Source organism: Cynoglossus semilaevis, chromosome 7, assembly GCF_000523025.1.
Source record: "Cynoglossus semilaevis isolate Cse_v1.0 chromosome 7, Cse_v1.0, whole genome shotgun sequence".
In the NCBI taxonomy this organism is placed as follows: Eukaryota; Metazoa; Chordata; class Actinopteri; order Pleuronectiformes; family Cynoglossidae; genus Cynoglossus; species Cynoglossus semilaevis.
The window spans coordinates 441739-455864 of record NC_024313.1 but is presented as its reverse complement, the minus strand read 5'-3'; the positions used below and the strand labels follow the sequence as shown (position 1 = coordinate 455864).

Here is a 14126-nt window from a genome sequence, read left to right as displayed (position 1 = left end):
TTGTGTCTTTAACATTGCTGCTGTATGAATGTGCTTTAGTGTCAACCAAATGGTTGCCTTGCACGTGCATTTAAGCAACATGGTAGAAGAAGAGATTTTATAATAATTTACAACGTAATACCATGAAAAAAAAAATGTTTAGAGTGCGAAAGTGAAATTATATTCTATAATAATTTACAACGTAATACCATGAACAAAAATGTTTAGAGTGCGAAAGTATAAAATAAAATAAAATGTTCCTAGTAACATTGTAGTTTAATTCACACGTGAACTACATACACACAATGTGTAGTAGTATGGTGAGTTGTGTTATCAGAACATATTTGTATTGGGTTTTTTGGGGGTTTTTTTGGGTTTTGTTTTTTTTGGAAAGACAGTATGATAAGTACAATTATATAAATAAATTATATAATTTGGAAAAGTTTGGCAGGCCGGATTAAAAAGCTTAATGGGCCGCATCTGGCCCCCGGGCTTTAGTTTGCCCGTGCCTGTTCTAGCGTAATTACAAAAAAAGGTAACCACTTTATAACCTCTTAAATTTCAGAAGCAATCTCTACTTTCAAAATAAAAATGTATTTTCCCTTAAAGCCTAATTTCAAAGATGCATATCTTGCAACGCAAATAAAGCTTTAAATTAAGCCCACAACTGAAAGTGTAGGTCAGGTCATGTGCGTCCTAGCTGCGTTCATCCTGCCCATGTATCCCTCTCGAAACAGCCGTGTGTGGGAGTGCGCGCTGTCCTATTAGCATTGTTTTAACTGTGCCCTCCAAACTCCAAGCTCTACGATGTTTGTCTCCTAAGTAACAATGCGAAAAGCACAACAAACCGCTATTGAATTTCTTCCAATGTAAGACAGATGGGGGTGAGTGTTATGCAGCGCTGGTGGTGCCCAAAGTGCACAGAACAAGAAATCAATATTCCACTTGGCAGAGAACTTTTGACGCTATGTTTTTTGCCTGTTGGCTCATCGGTCACGGGGTCAACTCTTTTAGCATCCATCACGGGCGTCTTTGTCCAGCTCTGAGCCAAGTCTTGCCCAAGACAAGCTCTAGCCTGGGGAGAGTGATGGGATGGGTGCAGCAGGAGGGGAGAGGAGGGAGGTAAATGAGCTCACCAGAGAGATGGCTTGGCAGCGCTAAATAATCACTCTTCTGCTGCTCAGTCACATAGGTGGGGGAATCGTTGGAGTGCCGCCTTCAAAGGCTTGATTTCCATTGCCAGTTGAAAAAGGTGCGCGTGATTTCTCCATCCTCCCTCCTCGGGCCACCCTGAGCTTTAATTGCCTCTTTCTGAACACACACCTTTTTTTGTCGTTGTGCACTGATAGATGTACCGCCCTCCGTACAAATTGGTTGTCACGACAGCAACAGAGGCGCTCTGGTTAATTGCCTTACTCCTCTAATGGACGTAATTGTCGTCTTAGCACATGAAAGGCCTTGGACATACATTTGGTAATGAATTGTATTATGACTCATTACTGAAAGTGGTATAAGGATGCGGAAACTAATTATTTTATGCTTGCACTTGAAGCGCTAAGATACGGAAGATTTTTTTTAATGTTTTTTTCAATTAGCCTCATGAAAGCTGCACCAACGGCATGCGGTCCCCATGTTTGGGAATTTTTCTTCCGTTGCGCAGTAATTTCGCCAAAGAAAAACAACAATTGTATGTTGTTGTGATTTATCTTTGGCCCACTTTTTTGTCCTGAGTCAGGACTAAGAATAAATAATTAAAAGATTGTGCCCAGCTGATTTATTTCCTTTTTTTAAGTCTGAAGGGTCACTGGCGGTAAGCCTCCATCAAGTCCTCGGGATCCCGGTGAAGATAATGTGGAGCAGACGTGCAGGGGGATACTGGGGGTGAGGTGATCTTTATGCATATGGAAAAAAAATATATATCACCTGTCAAGTACAATCAATTACTATATATATATATATATATATATATATATATTACTGTATTTCACACCAGTGAATCAGACTTATACAGCAGGGGACATATATTATTTATTAACAGTTATATGGTAAATGATAAAGTGGGCCACCTGACATCCGGATATATAAAAGTTTAATTGTGTTCTTGACTGTCCCTACTGGATATTAACGATACAGGGAACACATTCATCACATTCACGTATGTCTCATTTCTTAGAACTAGTTGTATTCTGTTCTTCATAAAGTTCCCAAAAAAGCTTCACGTTTAGTGTATTTCGGGTTCTACATCTAACCATATCTGTAGTCAATTGAAAAATAAATACTTTCATATATTCTCCTAAATTGGTCCTGATTTCTCAGCATGTTGTTGCATCACAGCTGTAGTGGAATCAAACATTAGGCTACATTTTGGACTACAGAGGATTTACTCAATCTGTCCATCCGTCCATCCTTCCTTCCATCCATCCATCCATCCATCCATCCTTCCCTCCATCCATCCATTATTTACCGCTTATCTTTTGCAAGGTCATAGGGGGCACAGGACCCATTACCCATTGTCAGCAGAAGAGGGCGTAGCACTCCCTGGACAGTTCTCTAGTCCATATAGAACCATGTAGTAGTAGACAGAACTATTCACACTAACATCCATATCTATTTTATTCCCTGTTGTGACATTGTCAAATTTCTTCCAGATTGGATGAGTGGCGACTGCACGGTGGCCTAACCTTTATTATAGAGCTTTCAATGTACAGGAAGTCCTCAGTTTACGACATCCTCTGCGTTTCGAGGTTGCTTCGCCAACGACCATAAATTTATTACGAAAGACTTGTTCCATCATTCCAACGTAAGGCTTTGAAACAAATTTGGCACGAGAACTAGGTAGCGAGGAAAACGGACAAATATATATATCGTCATGGATTTGGCACGAGAACTAGGTAGCGAGGAGAGCGGACAAATATATCGTCATGGGCGCTATACATGTAAGACGGCTTTGTTTATGTTTGCTAGTTGTAAGCTGTATTTTGGATTTTGCCCTTCATTATGACTCCCAAGGGTAAGTCAGACTATTCTGATGTTTTTATGTCCTAGATTACGATGTTACCACCATAGTTATGCCTATAACTCGTTACTGCCCATCAGTGGTTACCGCTGTTAGCGTAGGTGAGTGATATAGGCGCTTATGTACAGTACGTGAGTTCCGAACTCCAACTACTTTGTTTCTTTAGGCAACGTTGTAGATATCAAGGCATATTTGTTGAGTAGCACTTGCTTTTCAAGTTAATGGGGAATCATTTTAAACATCATTTACTACTGAGAGAGACATGTTTAGGCACATCAGGCAAATTAGTTTTGAACGCTGCTATGACACTCGCAGAGGGATTCCTCAGGTCAAAATGATCGGAATCGAACGTCAGTTTAACGTTTTAGAAATTGATGGGAACATAGGATTTTAGCAATTTCAGTTACACTTTAATACGAAGACAGTGAGACTTCTGCCTCTTCTGTGCATCACAGTGTGGCAGAGATTGCGCAAAACCACTTAGCATAAAAAAAAAATAAAGAAAACAGACAGTCGTGAGAAGTCTCGCAGTCACCGATCACAAGTCATGTCAATTTCTCCAATACTCTGAGGGCTTAGGGCATGCTTGTTTACGTGTTAAGGCCAATATGTGCAGTGTATTCCTTCAAGTGTCTCCACCGCTGTCACGCAGTGTTCACTTCCACTTGGCACCCAATTATTTTAATCCTCTGATTTCCAGGGTAGCATCCGACAAGAGCGTCTACAGACACGAACTCTGGGGAAAAATAAGTGCATCTGGAAAAATACGGACACATCAGGCGCCACTGGTGCCTCATCACTGGGCCCTTCTACCCCCGGGGCTCTGCAGCTCTGGACTGCTGAGGGCTCCAGTGGGGGTTACTCCACCTAAAATAAGATGTCAAGGGATTTTTCCACTCTTGTCAGCATTTCTACCTGCCTGCCAGACTCCCTACCTGGATTCCATGGAGAATTACAAGAAGGTATCATTTATTTACTGAGACAGTCCACTTAAAATGTGTCAAATGTGGTGTAGAAAAAAAAAAGCTACTAGTGTCACTAGTCAAGCAAATAAAGAAAACGATCTAATAATAAATGGCAGATTTTTTTTTTAGATATTGTGTAGAGCAGGGGTGTCAAACTCATTTTCATCGGGGGGCCACATCAGCAATACAGTTCCCCTTGAAGGGCCAGTTGTAAATGGAAGAATGTATAGATCAGGGGTCCCCAACCCTTGGTCTACAGACCAGTACCAGTCCAAAAGTCATTCGGTACTGGGCCGGTAATTCATTTTTACTAATTTACTTCATTCAAAGAAAATCCAGTCATATCCACTTGCTTTCTTTATTTAAAGATAATCTGGCAATATTTTAAAATAATGTCATTCAGACTCTGATACAAAAAGATGTTTTATTTTGAAAATGTAATGGTCCTTCAATGCTTAGCACCTTGTTACCGATCTGTATAAATGGATTTTACTGGCTTGGAACAAAAAAAGGCCAGGGACCTCTGGTATAGATGTAACTACTCCATAACAGACTAATACCTGTTTCTCCAATTGATTCTTATTTATTCAAGCTACAAATATTGTTCATTGCTGTGTAACAAAAACACATTTAATTTCATAGGCTAAGAAACTCTGCTGCACGGACTTTACTAAATGCTTTTTAAGCTCCTGCGGGCCACATTTGGCCCCCGGGCCATGAGTTTGACACATGTGTAGGTGGAAGAAACAAAAACGCCCATCAATGCTTCAGAAGCTAGGATGGCAAGGAAAAAAGTTTGACACGTGGTGTAGCGTACTTATTTAACATATAGAACCCTCAGACTATAAAATAAACCGTGACCTTGGCTGTGTGCGATTTTTCTTTTTTTTTTTAAATAACTTTTTGTCTGTTCCCAATGTTGTTCCTGCTCATTACATGCACCCCGGTGGACAATAAAGATAAACTATGCAGCATTCATTATTCTTCGACGTCATGCATTCATCAGCATGAGTCTGCATAATGAATTGTAATTCCCTCCTGGTCATTGGTGATGACCATCATGTGGAAAGAGCAGACAGAGTCACATTAAAGGCGGTGGCTGTTTCTAGCTTCCTGGAAGAGACACGGAGAAAGACGTATCACTTCTTAACTGTCACTCTTATGCTACTAGTACAGCCTTTATTACTGAGGCAGCTTTTTATTGTTGGGGCTCTGAAGGCAATGCTGACAAAACATGTAAAGAAACATCAAGTTTTGGAATGCATTTTCCTACTTTCATTTACTATTCAATGATTATTACATTGGTTTAGCATAAAAATGTATGTTTAACAAACTGTTGACGGATAGGAACACAGTAAAAAATGCCAAAAGGGTTCCTCGCCCTGGCAAAATGTGTGTTGTCCGTTTTGCGCTAGATAGCTACATGCTAGCTAGAGGAGCAGAGCAGCTTGAGTTCAAAATGATTTTATTCCTTTTTTTTTTTCCCTCATCTTCCCTCATCTACACCTTTGGAGGAATCACACTAATGGACACATTCAGGCACCTTGGTGTTAACATGTACTATTCAAGCTCTTTTAGGCTAACCTTTAACATGTACTATTCAAGCTCTTTTAGACTAACCTAATTTTCCGTAAAAAAAAAAAGTCAAGACATGTCATTGGGGCATTTACACCCATTAATTGGCCAGGAAAAACCTGACCTGACTTGGGTTACCAAAAAGGGTAGCAGGTGCATTTGACTGATGAGTCAAAATCTGAAATTATGGCTGTGTTACAAGCTAGCAGTTTAACTAAGGAGCTATAAAGTCGTAGAGGCTGTCTCTTCAGGAAACAGCAAACTTCAGTGGATACTGAAGATTTAGGGCTGCATGTCTGCAAACCGTATTGACAAGTTGTTAAAATAACTGATGTTTTCATTGCTAGAGTAGTACAAGCAGGTATAAATCGATCATGTTGTAAGCAAAGTGTTTAAATGTACATGAACTTATTCTGTAGCAGAAAAATTATGCTTAACTTTTACTTCGTTATCTTCGTATCAGAGAACAAGCCCTGGAGTTGGTTATCTTCGTATCAGAGAACAAGCCCTAGAGTTGAAAATATTGTATTTTCCGGACTATAAGTCGCACTTTTCTTTATCCTTTGGCTGAGTTTGCGACTTATACTTATACATGTGAGTTACGACTCACATGTTTGTTATTGTCACACTGACAGTCGCTAGAGGGCACTCTAGGCCTGTGTACCAGTATCTGCTACTCCTGTACCACTTAAAATTTACATTTTTGTTATTTTCACACTGACAGCCACTAGGGGGCACTCTAGCTGGCTGGTGCAATTTATAATCCCGGGATGACTTATATATGTTTTTTTTTTGCTTCTTCATTATGCGTTTTTTGTCTGGTGCACTTATAGTCCGAAAAATACAGTACACAGATTACCTACTCCTAACTACATACTACGCTTAATCCTGTACTCTAATAAAATATGTATCCAGTGTAGTAATTCATTAAAGACATAGATGATGTTACTTATTTAAAAATAGGCATATTTTTGTGCTGCACAAATAATCCAGATTGTTTTTTCCCCTCTTATAAAGGTTTTCTGTACAGTCTGCCTTTAAATGGCACACATATAGCCAATGGAGACAGTTTTGGATTAAGAAGGCACTCCAGACTGCTTCTGTGTCCGCTTCCAGTGATGTGTTTTACAAATTAAAACATTCTAATCCCTTAAGTAATTTGTCACCTTTTCACAGATTGAATTTGTTTAGAAATACATTAATTTCCAAGGTTGTGAAGCTCTCCGAAGATTTATTGAGCTTTCTGAGTAAGCGTAGCAATGTCGATGATGTGGCATTTCAATCTCCTTTTCCTGCACACGGTTCGTTCGTTTAACGCTCTGAAAGGCTAATGTTTATGTTTATTAATGTTTTATGTACTTGTTAAAGTCGTTGTCTGATCTCAAAGCAATGTCTTCTTCTTCTTCTCCTGGCTTGCCGTATCTGGTCATGGACCTCTAAGCGTTCCACCAGTCACTTCTCAGCCAGGTCTTTTCTTATACAGTTCATCCACCTGGTCTAGGAGCACTCTCCTTGTCACTTGATCTTGATCTCTCCATCACGTGGCCATACCACCGTACTCTCTTCTCGTTTTGGTGCAACTCCGTCACCTTCATCCTCTTTCTTATCTCGGTGTTCTCCGCATGGTCCATCAGGGTGTGTCCATCTGCCCAGAATAGCATCCTCATCTCTGCATCCAGCCTGTTCTCTTGGGTTTTCTTGGTACCCCATGTCTCCGCTCCTATCTCCGGGTAGGGTTGGTCACTGCCACTTTGTAGACCTTTCCTTTTTTCCTGGCCGATACCCTCCTTTCGCGCAGCACACCAGGCAGCTCCCTCCAGTTTCTCCACCCCGCCTGGATTTGCTTGTCTGTAGACGCCAGGTCTATGTAAATAACAAAAAAACAAAAAAACACCCACAGCTGGAACCATCGTATCATATGTAATGGCTATCCAGCAACCCGAATTCGTCCAGCGCTGAGTTGGCAACCTTATGTTTAAACCTCAGGACGAACATTAAATCATTTTTGCTGTGAACTGATGCTTTACCTGCAGATGTATTGTGTGAGAGGAACACCTCGCTTCTATGCACGACGGATTTTGTTTCTCCCGTTTGTTAATAATTTGGCTGGGTTTTTAAGCAATCTGAGACGAATAACCCTATGGGGGAAACACTTGTTTGTTTTTCTGGCAAAAACAAAAATGTAGCTCGGGATGCATGTGTGAAGACTCGCTTGTTAGGGGTCCAGATGGGGTCTAGACTTACAATGTGTTCGGTGGAAGCAGAACGGGACAAAGCAGCATTAGGCTCCGTTCAGCACACAGACACTCCTGCTTATGAAAGTGAAAACTGGTGGCTTGTTTCCTGTCTTCAAGCTCACAGCGGGCTTCTGAATGGAATGGTCTATGCTCTGCCACAAACCAATCGACATATGTCTTGAGGGTAAGGGGGTGGAGGGGGGGGAAGAGACTCACGTCTGGCTGCTGCTGGTGTTTGGTGTCTTTTACTTCAAATCTTTTTTTCCCCCTGAGCTGGTTGTGTCAAACGGGAGAGTGATGGTTTTACGAAGAGGCACAGTTTTGTCTGTGTTCAGATGAATTATGACATGAACTCTGGTGTATATTTCAGACACTACACCTGGCAGACACGTGTAGGCGTGAGTCCTTCTGTTAACGCACATGCTAACGTACACAGTCAGCTTGGCCTTCCCGGTTAGTTTATGGTTTCGGTAAATGAAACGGGATAGACAGATATCAAATCATTTTAAGGTATTTTTCACTTTTCTGCTGCTGTATAAGAGCATAATTATACAGCAGTAACGAGGCGGTACAATGCAGTATTTTTGTGACGGCTGTTCTGTAAGAAACTGTTACTAATAGTCTAAATAACGGTTGTCGAACTCATTTTGGTTCAGGCGCCACATACAGCCCAATTAGATATCAAGTGAGCCAGACCAGGACAATCATTAAATAATTACCTATGAATAAATCATAAATAAGTCCATGTTTTTTCTGCAGAAATTTACTCGAAAAAATATATATTTAATAAAATATTTGACAAAACATCACTATTATGCAGTGTTTTTTCACTTTCCACATTCATCAAGCGGGCCGTATTGAACCCCAGATTGACCCGGTTTTGGCCTGCGGGCTGTATGTTTGACACCCCTGGTCTAAATAAACACACTAAGGTAAACCTAGATATAAAAAAGGTGCCCTTGAATTTTATCGCATGCTCTGATAATATTACCGTGTCCCTGAACAGGTATAAAGTTGATGTTACGCTACATTCACGTAAACTTTACAATGAGTTTAGTAACTGGTAGCCTAAGCTGCTTAACCATCTCCTCTGACTGAAGCCCCTTGAGCCCCTGATTAAAAACAGTAATGTCGTTTGGGGGACAATAAAGCCGAGTTTTTAATTTGTCTTCACCAAGTGACTCACCCATCCTCGTAGTTGCACGTAGTTGCACCGACGTCACTTATGCTAATGATACATACTTTGCAAAGTGCTGTTTTCTTGTTTGCAGTCTGCGTGAAGGCTATATAACCAGATGTGATAACAAATGCTACACCTGCACCCTTGTCCCAAACCTTGAGTCCAAGTCTTGCTTCAAGTCATTTTAAGGTAAAACTCAAGTCTCAAGTCTTGGTTTGTGCTACAGGCACAGGTTCCATTTCGGTTCAGGAGCCATTCTCAAGTCTTGGTTTGTGCTACAGGCATAGGTTCCATTTTGGTTCAGGAGCCACATACAGCCTGATTAGCTGTCAAGTGGGCCGGACCAGTACAATTATAATATAGTACTCAACAAAATAATTATATTTAATTAAATATAATTTGACAAACCTGAAGTGAACTGCTAATGTGGCCCTCCGGTATAAATGGGTTCGACCCCCCGGCTATACACAAATATGAACGCTGAATGCGTTTTCAACCAGTTTGCACAATTGCAATAAAGTGTAGGCTATAGCTAAACACATTGTATTTGTCTTCACTTAGCTAAAGGTCAGGTCATATTTTATGAACGATTAATGCACAAGTGTGATGCTCCCAAGGGGTCTATATATAATCTTTCTTGCCTCAGTGGTACGCTTTTGGCTGCGGCGGTGATTTGCCTAGAGTCTAGAAGGTAATTCTACTATTTATAGAGGATCATTAAGCTGTGAATATCTCTCCTCACTGCAGACCCATCTGCACACTGTCATTTCTGACTGTAAAATTAAGGCACAGGTCGAGTTCAGTCTGAGTCTCCGAAACCCTTGGAAGCCTATTATGCTCTGCTGGTGTCTTCACCTATTGTAACAAAAGAGAGAGAGAGTTTAAAAAGATGGGACCCTAATAAAACCATGAAGATAATTCCCGTTGTCAAATCTGAAATGGCTTATTCACACAAATCATATTAGGGTATTAGGGTATTGTGGGTGATATCAATTTGTTCATTTCGATTCCCAATTAAACACTGAGTTCTACAGGCTAAACCAGTGTGTCTCAATTAATTTCTGTCATGCCCCCCCTTGGGGACAGAAATGTTTTCACGATTGCCCCCCCCAAACCCTCCCCACTCCCGTCCACTCTCCAACCCACACCCTTGCAAATTGAAATACTTTTGAGAACCTGATAACATGTACTGTATATTTTTTATATCTGTACAAACCACTGTATGAGTTGCTGCCACCTAGTGACTGGAGGCTTGTTATCATTCAAGCATTACAGCAGTGGTACACTTATGTCCAGCGAGCCTTATTCCATTGGAATCTACTCCCCCAGGGTGCCCACCTCACTCTTTGAGAAGTACTGGTTTAGAGCAACTAAATTCAAATGTATAATAATGTGTAATAAAGTTCACTAATTATATCTCCAGTTCAGGGAGCAGGATGAGCTGGCTCGTATATTCAAGCTATGGACGCAACCTCATTCTTCAAAATCTCTTTCGGAGGCTTCCGGTCTTTTGCCTATGTCGAAACTCTGGGACAATCGCGTGAGGCAACATCTCGGGACACGATATGACTTCAGGAAAGGCTGCTTTGACTGGGACCTTACAATGAAACTCCATGAGAAAGGGGTATATTCACATTTTTTCTTTTAGCCTCCCAATCGTACTTGTGTGTGTTCGTTCTTTATATTATCCTCATGGAGATTCAGTAGGATTGTTGGAATACTTCAAATTGCCTGGTGTGTGTGTATTTCTTGTCTGTGCATCATACAAAGTATTGCAATTGCATTTTAAAGGCTTTAATCTTGTGAGATTTTGGAGCCTAATCTTTTGGTGACCTACTGTACTCTTCCAGTGTTGTACCATAAATAAACAAGAGTACACCCAATGGAGGGGAAGTGGTTTAGCGTTTGAAATGAGGGAAGGCATCTACCAAGTACCAAATCCCAGCTTGCTGTCGTTTAGAGTGTTTAGTCAGGTAAGTGCAGTGATTCTGTTTTCAAAGTCCTATTTCTTTACTCATAAGGGAACTTGACTCAGGCCACATGTTTACAGGGCGGAAACAAAGTGGCTGCGAGAGGCTACTGGGGTGACATCGTTTCTAGTCCCTACCTTTCCTTTGGCATTAAAACCGATGACAAGAGTCTACTCAAGACACAGAACGGGCAACAAGTAAAGGTAAAAATACTCCAACCACCATGGCACACACAATGTATTAATGATGTCAAAATATTTGTTTTATAACCAATTGTCCTGTACCGTACAACACCGTAATCGTCGGATTCTCAGAGGTTTCCAGTGATACCTGAATGCACCTCGTGTGTTTGCTGCAACTTTGCACCTGTTATCAAGCTGCTATTCTCCTGACGCTAGCATTTAGCCAGCAAAATACACAGGTTTTGACCAAAAATAGACCAAAGAAGGGGAGCTACAGTTCATTGTTAAGTGGGAATATACAGAGGTGACAACACATTTGATAATATATTGTTGTTATGCAAACAATTATTGAAAGGTGAATAATAATAATAATAATAATATATATAATAATATATTATATATATATTATAATTAGAAATTATTTTTTATTTTATTTTAAAATACATTATTTTATTAGAAATTATTATTAATTATAATTAATATTATAATTATAATTATATATTATATTATAATAATAGTAAGAAAAATATATATTATAAAAGTTGACAGTTCTTTACATATTTTGTATTAGCATTGTTCGCAGTTTTGTAAAGGGTGTCCCCAGCCTGAAGTTAATGCTGTTTAGGAGGGAGAGGGGGATGGCATGGAAAAGTTTGAAAACTCCCTGGTCTAGGGCACGAAAAACGGCTGGAAACTTATTATGCATCTCAGCATAATTAATTTCCAACTTCAGTTCAGTTCTTGTGTCCTGGTAATGATAAACACATCAGGTATTTAATGAATGTAAAATGCACAAATATCATACAGCAAGTCTGTTTACCTTTTGGACAGAATGGATAGAAAGATTTGTAAGCAAGTCATTTTAAGGCATGTAAAAAATGGCATGTTTTGTAACGGCTTTCCTTTTGTACCCATGGGTATATTCCTTCTACCTAATACATTTTCTACCTCTGCTATTAACATAGTACATGTAAAAATTCTACAAATTCTTCTTTATGATTTGATGTCAATGCTTTCTAAAAATGTTTTGATCATGCACTTCTGGAGGTTCTACCATATTTGCTCAGCTTTTTGGTAACGTACATTCACAATTTGTACATTTTAATGTCATCACATAGTTACATATTTGTATTTATTTTTGCCTCTTTCTTTATGTCGACAGACGGCGCAGGATGTCTCTTATGCAAACGTGCAGATGATGTTTCAGTCTTTGTTAAGCAGGCTGAAGAGCAGCTCCACTTCTCCATCAGAGCCAAAGGAACCTAAAGCACAGACAGACCTCACCATTAATGGTACATCAGTGCTGTTCATCAATCCAAAAAAAAAAAAGTGCAAATAGAATTCATTAAACATTGATCCAAAAAGGGGTCTCTTTGTCCCATTTAAAAAAAAACTTTTTTTATGTTTTATTGCAGACCTGATGCATCTGACTGGGGTCTCTGTTACTTTTCTGCCAATGGGTTTGCGCCTTGTCCTCTGGTGCGACTTATATAATACATTTCCCATTTTTGTTATTTTCACACTGACAGCCGCTAGTGGGCACTCTAGCTGGCTGGTGCGACTTATACTCCGGATCGTCTTATACTTTTTTTTTTTCTTCATTATGTATTTTTTTGGCTTGTGCGACTTATACTCCAGAGCGACTTATACAGTGCACAGATTACATACTTCTCTGCATTACATACAGCTGCAAGAGGGCACTCTATGCTTGTGTACCAGTATTAGCTACTCCTGTAAGTTGCACTTTTTTCTTTTTTTTTTTTCATCCTTTGGCTTGTGCGACTTATGCTCCGGAGCATCTTATAGTCCGGAAAATACAGTAAGTATAAAATCAGTCAGTCAAAATCAATCAAAATAATAACAATACATCAATAAAATAATTATATTAATCAATGCCTTTGACATTAAGCATTGTAACTTCTTCGGCTCAAGTACAACTGAACCACAGAAGCTTTAGAAAACAAAATTTATAATTGTCTAAACTCTACGCCATGCCGCAGCACAGTAATTTATGTCAGAGCTGCAGTTGGGTTCACACGTGCCAGAGACAAAAGACCTGCACTACTAATGTCTCATTATCATGGATCTGACGATTACTTTGCCAGAATCTCACCCCGCACCAGCACTTTCATCCTTGTTTTGAATACATTTGAATAAAACTAGGGGAAGCGGAGGAAGAACACACCAGTAATTCTGCAGCTAAAAAGGCAGATTAAACGTGTTCCCGAAAACAGTTGTGCTGTCTGACATTAGACTCTGGTTTATTCCTGATTCGATAAAGATGAGATGGGGTGATCTATCACGTGTCGCCACAAGCCCATTAAACCACTGCTCTTGTGCTAAGCAATGTCACCCCTCCAATCAGCATTTTTGCCGACTCTTCTTCTGATGTTTTCAAATAATCAGCAGTATCTCCCCTGAGGAATTGAATCTGCGGAAGGAGCATAGATTACTGATTATGGGCTGACCTGTTGCACAGACTATAGGCTTTCTGTTTTTATTTCCCCACTGTGATCTATCGTTTCTGTATTTATTAGCATTAAAAAGACAAAAGGAACATGACACAGATCGTGCTTCAGGCATGTAGGTTTTCTGCAGACCATTATTTAAAATCAGTGGTGTCAAACTCATTTCGGTGCAGGGGCCACATACATCCTGAATAGATGACAAGTGGGCCGGACCAGAGCAATCATAACATATCTACCTATAAATAGCAATAAGTCCACGTTTCTCCCCTTTGTTTTCCTGCAAATACGTGCAAGAATATTAGAGAACATTCGTATTTAATTAAAATTAATTTAACTAAACATCACCAACATGAAGTGTTTGTGCCTGTTGGCCAGTTTTGGCCCACAGGCCATATGTTTCACACCCTTGTTTTTAAATCTTGAAGAATCACATTTTCTCAATTACGATTTCTTTACCTTTTGTCATCAAGGGGTCCGGATAGAACCCCAGAGCGGGCCAGTTTTGGCCCACGGGCCGTATGTTTGACACCCCTGATTTAAATGGTGACTCAGCA

General features: G+C 40.0%; 1 protein-coding gene across 1 annotated transcript in view; it reads left to right on the top strand.

Annotated features, from left to right (window-relative positions):
• Window positions 1–10309: 10309 nt before the first annotated feature.
• The window catches only part of LOC103380620 (dynein assembly factor 3, axonemal-like), a 59438-nt gene continuing 55621 nt past the window's right edge, over window positions 10310–14126 (top strand). The window contains exons 1-5 of the mRNA XM_008312638.3: window positions 10310–10576; window positions 10803–10925; window positions 11003–11125; window positions 12267–12396; window positions 12520–12564. Coding sequence (XP_008310860.3) covers window positions 10469–10576; window positions 10803–10925; window positions 11003–11125; window positions 12267–12396; window positions 12520–12564 — 529 coding nt within the window. The 5' untranslated portion in view covers window positions 10310–10468. The remainder of the gene's footprint in view (window positions 10577–10802; window positions 10926–11002; window positions 11126–12266; window positions 12397–12519; window positions 12565–14126) is intronic.